The sequence below is a fragment of the Salvelinus alpinus genome, chromosome 31 (assembly GCF_045679555.1).
Source record: "Salvelinus alpinus chromosome 31, SLU_Salpinus.1, whole genome shotgun sequence".
In the NCBI taxonomy this organism is placed as follows: Eukaryota; Metazoa; Chordata; class Actinopteri; order Salmoniformes; family Salmonidae; genus Salvelinus; species Salvelinus alpinus.
This window is the reverse complement of record NC_092116.1, coordinates 8,549,310-8,567,417: the sequence shown is the minus strand read 5'-3', so window position 1 is coordinate 8,567,417 and position 18,108 is coordinate 8,549,310. Positions and strand designations below refer to the sequence as shown.

The following is an 18,108-nucleotide window of genomic DNA, read 5'->3' as shown; positions in this document are numbered from 1 at the left end:
AGAGAAACAAGGTGAAAGTTGTTTGCTCTCTTTCTGCCAGAGAAAATAACCACTTTTCCCTGACCTACATTTAGACCTCGGTGCTCATTGTTTTCTCTTTCTCTCTACCTCTTTTTCTAATGCTATCATTCTCTCTAATTCTCTCTTCTCGGATGGAGAGTCTCTGGACTTCCTCAAAGCTGCGTGGCAAGACGTCACACACACACACACACGTGGGCTCTGGCCGAATACAGAGCGTTAATTCTTTGCTATTGTTGTAGTTGGCGATGGGGGTCAATGGGTCACAGAGAGAGCAAGAAGGGGGTGTATTTTTTTTATTTGACCTTTATTTAACTAGGCAAGTCAGTTAAGAACAAATTATTATTTTCAATGATGGCCTAGGAATAGTGGGTTAACTGCCTTGTTCAGGGGAAGAACGACAGACTTTGACCTTGTCAGCTCGGGGATTCGAGCTTGCAACCTTTCGGTTACTAGTCCAACGCTCTAAACACTAGGCTACTTGCTGCCCCATGCGTGTGTCACTTCCTGGATAATGTCACGCTCATTGCCAGGTGAAATGTGGGGCAGCGGGTCGATTGGCTGTTTGGATCTTAGCAGACGTGGAAACGCAGGCAGGGCTCTTAAAGGATTGATTTCTCCCAGGTGCAGGGAGGAAATGAGGAAGGGAGGGATGGATGGAGAAAGAGACACTATGGCTTAGTAGCTTGCTCAGGTCATTAAAGCACACTCGTCGGTGTAGAACTGTAAACAGTCATCGGTCTTGAGTGCTATAAGCTTTCACACATCCACCCCCAGGTCCAATACAATGTCCGTCATGTCTATTGGATTTAGGCCACGAAGCGTAATTCAGCATAACTCCCTCCCTCTGGCTTTCCAGGAAGTTAATTCTCTTGAGAGCTCCTTCACCTACAGGGAGAATGTCAGAGTCAAAGCTTTAACTGTCGATAGAGTTTCTCCATCTTCCTATGCTTAGCTAGAGTGCATCTTTATCAAAATACACAGCCATTGGCCTTCAGTATTGTTCGCGTCGGTCCACGCGGCTCCAGAAAAACTGACCTTAGATCAGGCCCATTAGGGACAACCCATCCTATTCTTAAACTGAATCGTATATCTTCATTACTATTCAGACACAGCCAGAGACCTCAGGCGGTTCGGGGAACAGTCGGCCTGCTAACATAGAACAAACCTCAGAATGTTATGGATTCATCACCTTCAGACCAGGAAGAGTAAATAGGACAAAGTTCAGTTCTGTATGCTATCGATACTATGGCAGGGAAAATAACACAGGGTGGGGGTGGGTTCACAGATATAATAACGTGTCCTCCCATAGGACGGTGTTGGAAAGTCAAGTAGATGCAAAGCCTCTTCACGCTCGTTATCAGCTTGCAGCGCTGATGCATAATCTCTCACACCCAAAAACAATTTGTCACGGCAAACTGTTTTTTAAGCAAATAATACCTGAGGAATCATCATTGTGATGCAGCCATAGGTACGAGGCGGTAGCCAAACCAAGGATAGCTAAAGTTAAAAAAGATACTGGCCCTCTGGCTGACATACAAATAAACGAATGTGTTGTATGTTTTAGGACATAACTGACATATAGGTAGATGTCTATGGAGAGAGTGCACTGACAGCCCCCCCGAGGCCCCTCTGCAGTAGACCCAGCTCCTGACCCTATGGTGGTCTCTGGGCGGCCCTCTACTGTCTCTATGTGACCTTTGAGCCACGGGGTCACGATCCCAGGTGATAAAGGAACACAGGAGGGAAAACAGGGACACAGAGGGCAACACACAGGACACCCCATGAACACTACGCAACAAATAATTCATGGCCCTGACATTTACAGTTTTAAGCCAATATGTCCTTCCGTTTTGGACCTTAAAGCACCTCTGTGTATGTAGTTGAGTAATGAAGGTGTGGTAGTAAGAACAATATGACAGTATTTTTTATATTTGAGATGTTATATTTGAGATCTGCAAAGCAAATAGCAGAGTAGCTCCACTACTAAAAACTAAAATGTACTTATCTAACCAGATTTAGGTCTCAAAATTCCGATATGTGGAATTAATTACAAGCGCAAGTATGTATGTACAGTGGGGTCTGAAATTATTGACACCTGCTGATAAAGATGAGCAATAATGACTGTGGAAAATAAATAATTAAAATACTGAGCTGTATTTTATCCTAAAAAAATGGGAAATTATATTATTTTATACATACAATTGCTCAGAGAAAAAAGGTAGGGGTCAAAATTGAAACCCCAAAAGATTCTTATCAATAAAGTAGTCAAATGTTTAGTTTTTGGTCCCATATTCGATTCTTATTTACAATAAAAGTGACTCCAAAATGACACAATACATTATTTAACATTCATTTCTATTGGCCACAAAATAATCTGAAACACAACCAAAACTAACTGTAAACGCATTCCAACACATTTGTAGAGTCACAAGCTTGATGTAGTCATTGCGTGCAAGGATTATGGGACCAAATACTAAACTTTTGCCTACTTTATTTATAAGAATCTTTAGAGATGTCAATCATTTCAACCCCTACCTTTTGAGAAAATAAAGTATTACTGTTAAACAAAATCTCTTTCCTCATTTTTTTCACTTACAATATAGCTGGGTATTTTAATTATCCTTATCAAGGGTGTCAATAATTTTGGACCGCACTGTATGTATGTATGTATGACTGATAGTCACAGCTATTCTTGTAGCATCATATCACAGCATCAACTCCACATCTAAAAATAAAAATACAAAAAAAACGAGTACAATTGAAATAAAACATTGCAATAATGGTCCAAACTGAACTGAGCGTTCAGTTGGAGTACTTCATTTTCTTGAGTGGTCTGGTGGAAGGTCGGAGATCGTCTGGGCCATGGGCGAAGGCACACTCCTCGGCCTGCAGTGGGCATCCGTGAGGGTGGTGGACGTGGAACCAGCAGGCCCGGGTCTTCAGGGCACCAGACATTAGGTGCTTCCGCTTAGAAACATCCCTGGTACCCTGCAGCCCTCTAGGCCTCTGGGCCTGTACCCGCCAGTCCCGGATGTGGACCATACCACCTTCCACTGAGAGAAAGAAGAGTGGAGGAGAGGGGGGAATTCAGTAAAAAACGTTTTTCTTGCACTGACTAGGTATTTTCCAGGCCTGTAATCAGGTTAAAGAAGCAAGCCTTAAGAGAGATTGCAAAATGCAAATTCCTTCATGCTGAGTGCAAATTCCTTCAAGATGAGAATGGGAATGATTCCATCGACTTTTCCAAGCATTTCATATCTGTATGTGGCATTCCAATAAGCCCTGGATTGCTTCAGTATGATTCATGTATGCAGACCCAGAGCCAATGATATACAGTTCAGCAAACTTAATAGCCATCATGTTAGCACCAAAAGTTCCAAAATAATCAACCTTATCGTGAACATGCAAATAAGAACGCTATTTTCATGTGATGTTTGGTGCCGAAATAGACACAGCAGATCTCCACATAGTATCTACTGTATAGACATCTATGGCAGCATCCCAAACATCCCTACCCTTACCCTTTGGGCCCTGGTCCAAAAGTAGAGCACTATATAGGGAATAGGTGCCATCGCTCTGGTTAGACACACTTGGGGCTCAATCTTCTTTGAGAGGAGTGTGTGGATGCGGAGTTTGTACTGCACGTACCTCTGAAGACCTGGTGGTTGTTCTTGAGCAGGGTCTGCAGACCGCCACATTCTTTCTTCAGGACCTGCAGAGTCTCCTGCTCCAACAACTCAGCCACCTCTCTCACGGACAGCCTTCCTGGAGAGGAGAGAGCCAAGAGTGCAATTTGGAATGAAAAAGGAGAAGAGGAGGGTGGTTAAGGGTTCAATAATGGAGGACTAGGACAAAGGGATGAGAAAGCCATAGGAGGTGATAGTGTTGTGATGAACATTACATTGGCGTTGTAGGAAAAGGACTTGGGTGGGTAGGAGTGACTTTTGGGATGAAACCAAGGCTGAGTTCCAAATGGCACCCAATTCTGTTAATAGTGCACTGCTAAAAAGCAGTACACTACAAAAGGAATAGGGTCCCATTTGGAAAGCAGACAGAGACAAGGGAGTTGTGATAAATTAGAACCTCAGAAAATAACTTATTCTCTCAGACAGTTCGTCTAAGGTGTCAGACCGTCAGAGCTGTGAAGTCAATTAAAATCATAATAACAGAGGACATTTTTGCCAGCACAGTTCCCAGCGGCCATTTTAAAATAAATCCTGAGACATTGTTGTCTGTTATTTCCCACCACCACCATTTCCCCACTGAGGGACATATTAAAATGAACCCATTCCCCATGGGTCTTAGATAATGCATATACATGGCCAAAAAGTCTAGGTGTTTCCACAATATTTGTAATCCGAGATATAAATTCACATTTTAGCTTGCAGCAGAGCAGCTAGCCAATCTTTAAGTTCCATTTCATGGAAATTAAGGTATTTCTGTCTTTGCTTTCCCCTTCTCCATGGATAATTCAATCTGTGTTGACCTTTGGTTGATATAAATGACAATCTTCTCTCTTTGGCATATGGGAGCGCAATTCTACCTTTGGTTCCCTTCCCTCATGCTCCTTGTTATTTTATTTTTGTTACATCATATTATATCAGAACGAGTTGTCGTGGCACCCATTGTAATTTTTCTGCTGTGGCAAAGCCTTACTAACAAATTACAGCGCAAAACTTGCCAATCAATCAAGACCCATCCACTCTTGATTATCAACTTCAAAACAGTTCTGTTGGTTTTGTATACAAAGACATTATACATAAACTACTTAGATTACATAGAGATCATTGTTTTAGTACTGTACCACATTACGTAACAATTCAAGACACTCAAGTTTTGTTTGCAGCTAGGAATAGTATTCCAACGTATGTGTGAACGGAGGGCAGCAAAGAGCAGTCAGAGCAGAGACGCCAGGGGGGCCCAGGGCCTTAATATAAGATTAATACTACGTTTACAGCTGCCCTTAAGAGACTAGAGCCTACAATGCTAATAGAGATTAATGGTATAAGTGGGGCTATTGACAATGTGGATTCAGTTTGGACCTGGACTGGCCTCCCAAACCGTTATTAATGGATTGTCCATAGATAGTGTGTTTGTGTAATGCTGTGGGCTTAAAAAGGTACAGTCAGCAAGGTGACATCGTATTACTGAGTGTATTAAATGGCTCCTAGGTAGATGCTCAGCTAACATAACATTGATTGCGGGTTAGCAAGTATTTATTTAGTGATATTCTATAAGTGGAAAGAGAAATGCTGCATTTAATCCTGTATGCTAAAATAGTGAATACTTAAAGTGGAACTCACAGCGTTTTAGCAACATGAAATCTTTGCAAAATCTTTTCAAATACACCCACTGGAGGAATTAAACCTTTAAAAAAAAAATTGTTCTGACAAGCGAGCAGTTAGATATGGTCATTTTCACGTTTTAATAAATTCATAGAATATTAGGGCATTTGTGAAAATTCTATAGCAATATAGAGTGGGAAAGCGGCCGTGCGTTTGTCCAATTAATAGGCACTGTAGTAAATATAACCTTAAAAAAACATCTTACTTGTCCAGACCGGAGTCTACGCAGCCTGGTGCACCATAGTCAATCAGAGCTACACACTGGCCTGCCATCATTCACTTTGAACTGAACTGTGTGTTTACAGGCAGTAGCAACAGCGTGACTTTAGATCATTTAAACACATTCGCCAAAGGCCATAAAATACACCTGAATGGATTTCTACAAATATTTAAATACCAAGCGAGTCCTCTTACATTTGGGAACTTCACAATCCTATTGATCAAACAGCCTACCCTTTTCATGGTTCTCTCTCCCTCAGGTGCTTATGCACATTAACAAGACCAACAACTAATGCTAGCCAGAGCGAGATGAGCTAAAATCTAACGAGGGAACATTAGATAAACCCTCTAACTTTTTCAGTTAGTTGGCCGTCAAAATTGAACTGATAAACGATAGGGAATAGTAGCCTGCTCATCCTTCTGCAGCTTGCCCCAACCCACATTTTGACAACTGAATAGGAACTTCCCTGCCAGCCTGCCTAATTTGATTGATGCTATATACATTTGATTGACAACGAAGAGATATACCAACTATAGATACGTCGTTCAAGTTCAGCGTAGTTAGCTAACAAAGCAATTCACATTTCTTACTAGTGTTGATAATTGGATATGACACCTGAATCTTTAGCTGTAGCCACCTAAAAACAATATGAGGGGGAAAAGTTGGTCACTCAGCCACTCCTCCCAGCAGCTAGCTAGCTAGCTAACATTAGGCTCCGTGTTTTTAGCTGCTAAATAAATAGCTAGCTACATAAATAGAAACGCTAGCCCAGGGGTGTCAAACTCAATCAGCTCACGGGCCATATTGTAAAAAAAATACAAAATCAGCGGCCCATTGTTTTATTTGAAAAAACATGGGCCTTTATAATGTCCACTTGTGTACATAGGATGATATATTTAAGCAATAAGGCTCGAGTGGGTGTGATATACGTCCAATATAACACGTCTAAGGGCTGTTCTTAATCATGGTGCAACGCGGAGTCCCTTGATACAGCCCTCAGCTGTGGTATATTGGCAATATACCACAAACACCCAAGGTGCCTTATTGCTATTATAAACTGGTTAGCAAAATAATTAGAGCAGTAAAAATACATGTTTTGTCATACATGTGGTATATGGTCTGTTATAAACTGGGTGGTTCGAGCCCTGAATGCTGATTGGCTGAAAGCCGTGGTATATTTTATTTTTATTTTATTTAACCTTTATTTAACCAGGAAGGGCTCATTGAGATTTAAAATCTCTTTTTCAAGAGCGTCCTGGCCAAGATAGGCAGCACCAAGTCATTACAAAAATTACAGACAGACATGAAAAACTACAAGTAATCTAGTAAAAACCATTGAATTCACAAGAGTATAACAATATCAAAAACAGCAAATTAAAAACATTGACAGGTCAGGGAATCAGACCGTATACCATGGGTATGACAAAACACTTATTTTCACTGCTCTAATTACGTTGGTAACCAGTTTATAATAGCAGTAAGGCACCTCGGGGGTTTGTGATATATGGCCAATATACCACAGCTAAGTGTTGTATCCAGGCACTCCCCGTTGAGCTGTGCATAAGAACAGCCCTTAGACGTGTTATGTTGGCCATATACCACACCCCCTCGACCAAAAGAGATAAATAACATTTGTCCAGCCTTTGCTTGCAGATGTGCATAATATGTTGAAGTTGAATTCACCGATGCGAGCACATCAGGCTATAATTAGTAGATGACTCAACTGTTGACTCATTTATATTCGCTTCTGTGTCCTATTCGGCCCGCAGGCCTTATGTTTGACACATGTGCGCTAACCTATTAGCCACGTTACGACTGACTTGTGATCATTGCCCTTTCTAGTTGGATTGTTTTGACATTTCCAGCCTTAGTTAGTCTTCCTTTTTGTTCAAAATATTGAGTCATGGAAACTGAAACAGCGCATCCTAAATGGGTGGAGGCAGCAATCCTCTCTCAGCAGTGATTTACAACCTGATACCAATATATTTTGGACTACCAAGAAATGTATTGGTGAATTATATTAATCATGCATTGAACTGCATACATCGACTATGTCAACAATGTCTTATTGACTGTCATGGAATTTTGAGTCAAATGGTTTTGAAGCATAAACTGGGAATATGATATTTGTTACTGATATTATGATTGTCTGTTTGTTTAATATTTGCAAAGTAGTTAAAACGCTGTCAGTTCCACTTTAATAGTAGCACTTTGCTTTGCCATCTAAAATGGCACATTGAAACTCGGGAGCTAGCCACTGTCCATGCAAGCTGCCCCGGCTTAACCCCCGCTAACCCTCCCTCTTTTCAGAGCAGTGCCATAAAGTAACTGGTAGAAATACCTCAACACAAATACAGACTCATGCATAAAAGATGGGCCAGAGTGCATTATTCATTCAGTCATCTCCATCCTGGATTACAGGCTCTGTCTCTTCCCCTCTTTTTCTCTCCCTCCCTTTTTCTCTCTGACTAGACTTCATCTTCTTATCTCATTCATCGTACAGGGGGAGGGGGGAGTGCAGGGGAGTGTGTGTGTGTGTGTGTGTGTGTGTGTGTGTGTGTGTGTGTGTGTGTGTGTGTGTGTGTGTGTGTGTGTGTGTGTGTGTGTGTGTGAAGGATGAGGGGAAAGTCCGGAAAAGGTTGATAAAAGAGAGATGGGGGCAGTGTGTGAATGTGGTGCCGAATGGCGGAGGATGAAACGCTGACAGGGTTCAAAGCAGGGTTGTGCTGCGCCACCAGGGGCTTTCCTATTGGTGCTGAGAGGGAGCGATAGACAGGAAGAGGTAGAGATACAGAAAGAGGTGGGGTGGGTTAAGGGCATGATGGCCCACCAACATTGAGTTCCTGCACACACCCGATCATCCCGAATTTCGCTGAATCAACAATACACCATGTAGTACACAGTACACAAATCCAATACACTCCATAATAGTAATAAATCCAAGATCAGATATGTACTTCATGTTCTGTTTTCCTAAACCTGTTATGACCTCAATTACAGCTCATGTAAATGCAGACTGAGTGAGACTTTATTGTATTTTGAGGGAGAGATTACCTTGTGATTTGATTGACAGTTTAGCTATTAAAGGCCCATTCTCTTACCTCCCGTGTTCCAGCTGCCGGGGACATCCCCACCTTCGTCCTTGGTCAACCCCAGCAGAGAGGTGGCCACACGTAGGACTATACCATCTACAAAGTCCCGGGGAAGGGCGGCACAGTTCCGCACTGTCTCGATCCTCTCTCGGGGCTGGAATCCAGCTCCCCAGTTGGTGCCGTGGATCCTGTCAGTCTCTGAGTGGTCGTGGTGGTGCTCGGCTTCACCCTCGGCGTTTGACTCTCGAACTGTGACCCCGGAGCAGGTCTGACGACCCTGTATATACTTGTCTCTACACTCCTCTGCCTGCGGCTCATCCGACAGCTGGTAGCTCCTCGACTTTCCTACCAGACACACCTGTAAAGCAAGGGGTTAGATTAAAACAACATGAGTAGTTTGCATTAACATGTTAGCGTGTACAAGTGTCATTGTTAGCATTAGCATACCCGCTTTGTAGAGGGGATTCTCAGGCAGTCCTCCTCTGTGTTGAACCCACAGGCTGTGCTGACCTCAGAGATGAAGTCAATGTATTCCTTATACTGGGACTTCTTACAGTGTCTCCGCTGGTACTTCCCATAGAAGTCAAAGAAGCAGCACGGCAGGACAAAATACCGGCAGGAGAAAGATGACCTAAAGTGGGAGGAAAGTGACCGAAATTACACATCAAAACCATGTGGTTTGGTCACAGTTATCAATGTACTTTATAATTGTCTATTCATCCTTAATTCATCCAGGTGAGTTTAAATGAGATATGATGGAACCTCTTTTTTAAGGGAGCCCTAACCACAGATAGCAGGCAGCATAGAGGTGAGAAAATACCACAAGTACAACGGATGTAAGTACAACTGACTCAATGTGAGGTGAGAAAATATGAGATTAAGGCAGGAGATGAGGACAATTTTAAATCTATGGAGGTTGTTGGAGCATTCAAACCAGAACAGGAGAGTCAATGCAAAGTTAGAGCCAAGCTCAACATTGCCACCAGGTGGCTGCCGCATCAGACACGACACTTCACACACCTCCATTCCCCCTTCCCAACTCATGAAAAAAACATGATTTCAAATTCAAGAGATCAGTTGCCACTTGAGGCGGCTAAGCCAAATTGTTTCTGCTGATGACTTGCCTGGCCGCTATAACGGGGATCCACGGTGTGAGCTCGTCCGAGTGGTTTCCAATCAGCCAGTCTGTGCCCGGGAATAAGAAGCCATCACTGGGAGTGATTGCCGTTTCCTGGAATAGAAAAAAAGGCCCCCGACCAAAAGCACAACAGGCTTCTTTAGATCAGAGAGAAGTACCGCCGACAGTAATTAGATTTTTTTTCATTAATCATTTTTGAATTACAAATGGCTTATGACACCCCCAGCCGCTTTCTGTCGCGAAATAACAACTCTGTTACCAACTTTTAATATTGAAGGAGGATAATGTTTAATGTGATTGTTATCTCAGCTCATTTAGTGTCTGAGTGGGTATGAAGAAGGGTGGTCTGAAATACAAAGTCGAATGAGGTTACAAATTCAGAAAAATACTTTTCAAAGCAACATTTTGTGCCTCTTCCCATGTATGGACTAGAGAAATAACTGGTTTTATACTCTTTTTTTTTTTTAAACAACAATAAAAGTAAATAAGTGATTTCAGGCAAAAACTAAGGAACAACTAAGGAAACTAGTTGAAAGGAAAACACAAAAAATGACAACAAGGAAAACCCCTTTCGGTGTTGGAGGCCACTTCCATGTTCTATACACCCATCATATCCCATCACCGACAATAAGGATACCAGAAAGAACCCCGAGCCGTTAGCTAAAAGTACATTGTGTCCCTATGGGAACAACTACCTCGCCTAGCTACTTCCAGCCTGGTCTACACACAGTGAATAATAGATGCAAGGAAACATTCAGCAGCTTGTCTTCTGATGAAACATTGAAGCCGTGAAAAGTACAGCACAGCAGAGCGTGTCTAACAAGGTGTGGGGTTCCCCGCAATCCCATGTGCAATTCCATGTGTATCTATTGTGGTTTAGACTATATGTGATTGTCATTTTACTTCATTTGAAAAGGTGAACGAAATAGTTCATATAATACCTACATATCTTGTGAATTAATCTGGTATTCATAAATATTTCAAATACTGCGGTAGTTTTGTTTGCTTTCAAAAAATGGGAACACAAAATATCCACAAAGCCCTCAAAATTAAGTTGATATGAGTTGCTATGAACCCTTTCCACTAAGAGTCCCTGTAAACGGGTTGAAAATGGTAGATTGTCATTGATTGGAATGCAGTGGATGTACATTAAGTGCAGTAAGTATTCAGACCCTTTACTCAGTACTTTGTTGAACCACCTTTGGCAGCGATTACAGCATAGAGTCTTCTTGGCTATGACGCTACAAGCTTGGCACACCTGTATTTGGGGAGTTTCTCCCGTTCTTCTCTGCAGGTCCTCTCAAGCTCCGTCAGGTTGGATGGGGAGCGTCTCTGCACAGCTATTTGCAGGTCTCTCCAGATATGTTCGATCGGGTTCAAGTCCGGGCTCTGGCTGGGCCACTCAAGGACATTCAGAGACTTGTCCCGAAGCCACTCCTGCATTGTCTTGGCCGTGTGCTTAGGGTCGTTGTCCTGTTGGAAGGTGAACCTTCGCCCCAGTCTGAGGTCATGAGCGCTCTGGAGCAGGTTTTCATCAAGGATCTCTCTGTACTTTACTCCGTTCATCTTTGCCTCGATCACAGTCCGCTGTAGATATTTTTTAGTACCCTTCCCCAGATCTGTGCCTCGACACAATCCTGTCTCGGAGCTCTACGGACAATTCCTTTGACCTCATGGCTTGGTTTTTGCTCTGACATGCACTGTCAACTGTGGGACTTTATATAGACATTTACATTTACATTTACATTTGTGTGTGCCTTTCCAAAAGTCAAGGGGCTTGAGTACTTTCTGAAGGCACTGTATATACCTCTATCACTCCAGTATCCCTGCACATTGTAAATATGGTATTGGAACTGACCCTGTACACAGCTTCTTACTTTCTTGTGTTCTTCTTATTTCTATTTCTCCTGTGTTTTTGTTCTAACTTATATCATTTTTTTACTACATTGACATTGATTACTGCATTGTTGGGTTTGGAGCTTGCAAGAAAGGCATTTCACTGTACTTGTGCACGTGACATTAAAACAAGGATGACATGTGTTATTCCCTGGGTTGTCCTGAACAGAATGAGCCTGTTTGTCATATTATGAAGAAAATTTGCCGCAGAGCACGGACTTGAATGGACTCATGACTCACCAACAGCATAACAATATGTTTGTCTGAAGTACCTTTTGAAACCCAAACATTGTACGTTTGTATTTTATAACTTAGCTAGCCATGTTGGCAAAAGAATAAGCGTTCAAATAATGCCCATCTGACCCACATTGCGATTTATAATGGAACGTTTTTTGGATTACGTAAAACAACAACAGTAATTGTGTGATGGTGGGGACGCAAGGCTGTGTTCCAAACAAAAAAACACATGTGTGCTTACCTCAGTTCCATAATGGCAAAGCAAGGAGAGCAAAAAAGACGACCTTATAGTTGAAAGCTCTTTCCTCGAGTCACAAAAGGTAATTGAAATTCATTAGGAACTGTGCACAGTTTGGAGGTGTGTGGTCACTTAGAGACACCTGTTAGACCTCTCACTCAAACCCTTGTAATCGTTTTTTCTTGCACCTAAAATGTTTATGAATATTCTTATTATGTTACTGAATGTATCCAGAGTATTGTCCAGTGTAATGTTTGGATTCAGTCTTGTGTCAGGTGAACTGTTGTTCTTGTGCAGTATATACACCCCTAAATCAAGTAGTTGAACTAGGCTGAAAGAAAAACACTATCCTAAAACAGAGTTCCACATAGCCCATCCTCACCTCTAGATGTGTTTGGGGGCCGTACATATCCCAGATCTTCCTTTTCCTCACGTCAATGCCCTTTCCAGGGTGCTGAAACACAAGTAGGCATGACGGTCAGTCCTTAATCACTTCATCAAATGAACGTTGGGTATAGTAACACACTTTCCACCTACCCCGTGTGTAATTTCAATTACGGATATCCAGCGTTTTGATTGGACGTTAAATCACATCACTGATTAAATGGAACATTGTCCTGGAATTGGCACAGAGTAATCTGCGTCCCTAATGGGACCCTATTCCATATATGGTGTACTATGGGCCCTGTTCAAAAGTAGTGCACTATATAGGGAATAAAGTGCTACTTGGGACACGGCCTAAAGCTTGTCATTGATTAAGCATCCAGTGGACATTTGTAAATGAAAGGAGATCTGCTAGAGAGGTCAGTTTTCCACATGGAGTATTTCAGCCCGTAATCCTGGTGTTACTATTCAGTACCAGGGCATATCAGGTTATATTATGTAACTGTGTTCTGGTGAACCTAGTGTAATGTTTATCACACATACCCCTTCATTGCTTAGAATGTGAACCAGGAGACCATTTCCACAACCAAGATCCACAAAGGACTGTTTGACGGTCAGACCCTTCACTGCTCGCTCCTCGCCCCATAGGACCTGTGCATTAATAGACAATGGTGTTATTGTCATTAGAGTTGGCATTTTACTCATATTAGCATTCCGTCAAATACATTGTTGTAGTTACTGTCCATGTACAGAGGAGACCTACCAAAAGATAGGTAGCGATGGCAACATCTTCAAAGACAAACTTCTCTGGATCCGTCACTTCAGGCCATACCTACGCAAAGACAATTATATTAATGCGTCCAGGAACTGTTGTGACAAATCTATACCGTAAAAGACAAGACCTTGACCATGAACTATTAACCATACACTGGCCATGCATTGACCATACCATGACCATATTAATCATACATTGACCATACCTTGACCATCTCCTTGTACTTGTCTTTCAGCTGTTGGTACATGATGCTGTACTTCTCTACAGGCAGGAGAGACAGCGTGCTCTTGAACTCACTGGTCTTACTCTCCGTGGCCCAGCGCACCAGTTTGGGCAGGAGCTCCCCACCAAGCCAGGGCAGTTTGGGGTAGGCCACCCCGTCACTGAACCAGTCATCAGGCCGCATGAGATGTAACTCTAGTGTCCTGGAGATTAGATTTACAGAGCAAACCAATGCAGACACTATCCAATGCGTCCATGCTTTACTGGATCAACGGAAGGATGGGTGAAGAAGCAGACACTGAGGTTAAACATGGAAACACTCACCATTCATCACTCTTCTCAGCCAGGAGATGTATCTGATAGATGTTGTTCTTCCGTAAAGAGGCAGTCCCTTCCTCACTCTCTTCAACTGGTAAGAAGCTTACTCTTTGAGTGTTAAAGTCTGAAAATGTTGAGTAAAAAATAACACACAGGACACTTTCACACATCAGACTGTATTCAAATACCTGTGTTGCGTACATGTTGTAAAGTCAGCCAGAACTCAATGATAAGCAGCTTAAACATCAGCTGAATGTCATTAACGCTTACCTTTGAGTATAATATCTTTATGTACAGTTGTGCCATAACAGTTTACTTTAGGAATGAATGTCCTCACACAAAAAGACCACAGTCTCTCCTTGTCATGTTCGAGTTCAACGCCACTATTCAAGAAAGTAAGAACATCCTTGGACTCTGAAGTATCACTTCCATGAGTTAGCAGAATGTTTACAAGTTCTTCAAAGCCAACATTCTTACTCTGTGTCTCTTTGACTCCACAAAGACGTTTGTTCACAACGTGTGGTTTCTTTATCCAAACATCAATGGCAGACCAAAATCCTCCCGTATTAGATTTGTCTGTAAATGTTATCGCAAAGAGTTTCGGCATAGTTTAGAAAATAGTAACTTGCATGCCACAACAGGATAACAAAATGCAAACGTGTGTTTACCAAAATTACTTCCGGGAACTTTTACGTTCAATGGATTTTGTCGCTCGTTGATGACACCATGATGGAGCGCATGATAGAAAATATGGTTGTTCGAAAAAGAGGCAGCAGAGGGTGGTGTTGTATATTTAATCTCAACATATTGAACGACACTGTACTGGTTCTTATTATTATATATTTTTTTTTATCAAATCATGGTTCTGCTGTCCAGCACCATTCAATTGGACATACACTACATGGCCAAAAGTATGTGGACACCCCCTAAATGTGTGTATTCGGCTATTTCAGTCACACCCGTTGCTGACAGGTGTATAAAATCGAGCACACAGCCATGCAATCTCCATAGACAAACATTGTCAGTAGAATGGCCCATAGCGAATAGCTCAGTGACTTTCAACGTGGCACCGTCATAGAATGCCACCTTTCCAACAAGTAATTTTGTCAAATTTCTGCCCAGCAGAACTGCAAGTGCTGGCCTGCACAGAGCCTTGACCTCAACCCCATCGAACATCTTTGGGATGAATTGGATCGCCAGCTGCAAGCCAGGCCTAATCGCCCAACATCAGTGCCCGACCTCACTAATGCTCTTGTCGCTGAATGGAAGCAAGTCCCCGCAGCAATGTTCCAACAGCTAGTGGAAAGCCTTCCCAGAAGAGTGGAGGCTGTTATAGCAGCAAAGGGAGAACCAACTCCATATTAATGCCCTTGATTTTGCAATGAGATGTTTGACGAGCAGGTTTCTACATACTTTTGGCCATGTAGTGTGCTTTGGAAAAGATGTGAAATCAGCATGCAAAAAAACAACACAAGTGTGCTCTCACACCAATGACTAATCTGGGTAATAACCTTTTTCTATTTTGCCTAGGCCTATGCTTAATTATAGGCAAAAGGTTCAGTACACGGCATTACTTTCTGTATCAGAATGAAGGCTGGCACTCTTTGAAGTCTTGTAGATCATTGTTTTTTGTTTATAAAGCCCTCTTGCATAAACTTCCACAGATGTACAAGCTACCGGAAGCTGGTCTAAGAGCATTAGGGATGGCTAACTCTGGAGATCCCATCGATCTCCACTGATTTAGGTAAATGCCTCCTATGGCAATTCAGAAGGCTGATAGAGGACCCTTTTACTGATTTTTTTTTTTATATGATTGTGTTTTACATTTTGTGTATTGATATGTATTGATGTGTATGTTTGATACAGGACTCATTTGTGAAAGAGACCATGGTCTCAGCAGGACTACCTGTCAAAATAAAGGTTGGTTTTATGCGTTGACTGAACAGAGCCTGATAATTACACGTTTTATTAAAACTCTTGGCTGGACTGTCTCGGTCTCACTTCCACATACTCATCCTCTAGATTCATAAACAAAATATCCCATCGCAACTTGGTACACTATTATTGGGTCATTATCTTTCTCAATCCACTTGGTGAATTAATAGTAAATTAGTAATGCATTACTCCTACAAAAGCAATTACTCAAAATCTGATATTGCAATTATTTATTTTCACCATAACAATTCATTTTAAATTAGTAAATATCCTAAGCTTACAAGAAATCCTGCTATGCCCTGCGACGAACCATCAAACAGGCAAAGCGTCAATACAGGGCTAAGATTGAATCGTACTACACCGGCTCCGACGCTCGTCTTATGTGGCAGGGCTTGCAAACTATTACAGACTACAAAGGGAAGCACAGCCGCGAGCTGCCCAGTGACACGAGCCTACCAGACGAGCTAAACCACTTCTATGCTCGCTTTGAGGCAAGCAACACTGAGGCATGTATGAGAGCATCAGCTGTTCTGGATGCTCCCCGTAGCCGACGTGAGTAAGACCTTTAAACAAGTCAACATACACAAGGCTGCGGGGCCAGACGGATTACCAGGCCGTGTGCTCCGGGCATGTGCTGACCAACTGGCAGGTGTCTTCACTGATATTTTCAACGTCCCTGATTGAGTCTGTAATACCAACATGCCCAAGAACACAACGGAAACCTGCCTAAATGACTACAGGCCCGTAGCACTCACGTCCGTAGCCATTAAGTGCTTTGAAAGGTTGGTAATGGCTCACATCAACACCATTATCCCAGAAACCCTAGACCCACTCCAATTTGCATACCACCCAAACAGATCCACAGATGATGCAATCTCTATTGCACTCCACACTGCCCTTTCCCACCTGGACAAAAGGAACACTTATGTGAGAATGCTATTCATTGACTACAGCTCAGCGTTCAACACCATAGTACCCTCAAAGCTCATCACTAAGCTAAGGATCCTGGGACTAAACACCTCCCTCTGCAACTGGATCCTGGACTTCCTGACGGGCCGCCCCCAGGTGGTGAGGGTAGGTAGCAACACATCTGCCACGGTGATCCTCAACACTGGAGCTCCCCAAGGGTGCGTGCTCAGTCCCCTCCTGTACTCCCTGTTCACCCACGACTGCATGGCCAGGCACGACTCCAACACCATCATTAAGTTTAGACGACACAACAGTGGTAGGCCTGATCACTGACAACGATGAGACAGCCTATAGGGAGGAGGAGACCTGGCCGGGTGGTGCCAGAATAACAACCTATCCCTCAACATAACCAAGACTAAGGAGATGATTGTGGACTACAGGAAAAGGAGGACCGAGCACGCTCCCATTCTCATCAACGGGGCTGTAGTGGAGCAGGTTGAGAGCTTCAAGTTCCTTGGTGTCCACATCAACAACAAACTAGAATGGTCCAAACACACCAAGACAGTCGTGAAGAGGGCATGACAAAGCCTATTCCCCCCTCAGGAAACGAAAAAGATTTGGCATGGGTCCTGAGATCCTCAAAAGGTTCTACAGCTGCAACATCGAGAGCATCCTGACTGGTTGCATCACTGCCTGATATGGCAATTGCTCGTCCTCTGACCGCAAGAGGGTAGTACATACGGCCCAGTACATCACTGGGGCTAAGCTGCCTGCCATTCAGGACCTCTACACACTATTTGCATTGTGTGCCCCCCCCAACCCCTATTTTTTACGCTGCTGCTACTCTCTGTTCATCATATGTGCATGGTCACTTTAACCATATCTACATGTACATACTACCTCAATCAGCCTGACTAACCGGTGTCTGTATGTAGCCTCGCTAATTTATAGCCTCGCCACTGTATACAGCATGTCTTTTTACTGTTGTTTTTTTCTTTACTTACCTATTGTTCACCTAATACCTTTTTTGCACTATTGGTTAGAGCCCGTAAGTAAGCATTTCACTGTAAGGTCTACACCTGTTGTATTCGGCGCACGTGACAAATAAACTTTGATTTGATTTGAATATAATCATACAATATCATCTTGGCCTATATCCATATGTTATTGGCATGAAATAAAACCAGTTAACACTGATTTTGAAATGGAAACGGCTTCTTTGATTAGCACTCCTATTTGAAAGGTCTTTTGAATGGATCTCCATGCCCTTTCTAGTGTGTTGTGTATAGCGAGAGGGAGGGAGGTGACTGGGAGGTACTGTACCACCAGTGCCAGGAAGTACAAGGTGCAAGGAGGGGGCACTCCACTGTGTTGCTGT

The 18,108-nt window shown here is 42.7% G+C and overlaps 1 protein-coding gene across 1 annotated transcript; it reads right to left on the bottom strand.

The window, feature by feature from the left end:
* Window positions 1-1,927: 1,927 nt before the first annotated feature.
* Window positions 1,928-14,593, bottom strand: trmt44 (tRNA methyltransferase 44 homolog). The gene is made up of 11 exons (XM_071378035.1): window positions 14,157-14,593; window positions 13,893-14,010; window positions 13,552-13,771; window positions 13,335-13,403; window positions 13,115-13,222; window positions 12,570-12,641; window positions 9,803-9,909; window positions 9,126-9,309; window positions 8,688-9,036; window positions 3,670-3,786; window positions 1,928-3,074 (listed from the first exon to the last, which is right to left on the bottom strand). The coding sequence occupies exons 1-11, from the start codon at window positions 14,491-14,493 to the stop codon at window positions 2,824-2,826; spliced, it is 1,932 nt and encodes a 643-aa protein (XP_071234136.1). The 5' UTR covers window positions 14,494-14,593; the 3' UTR covers window positions 1,928-2,823.
* Between the last annotated feature and the right edge of the window lie 3,515 nt (window positions 14,594-18,108).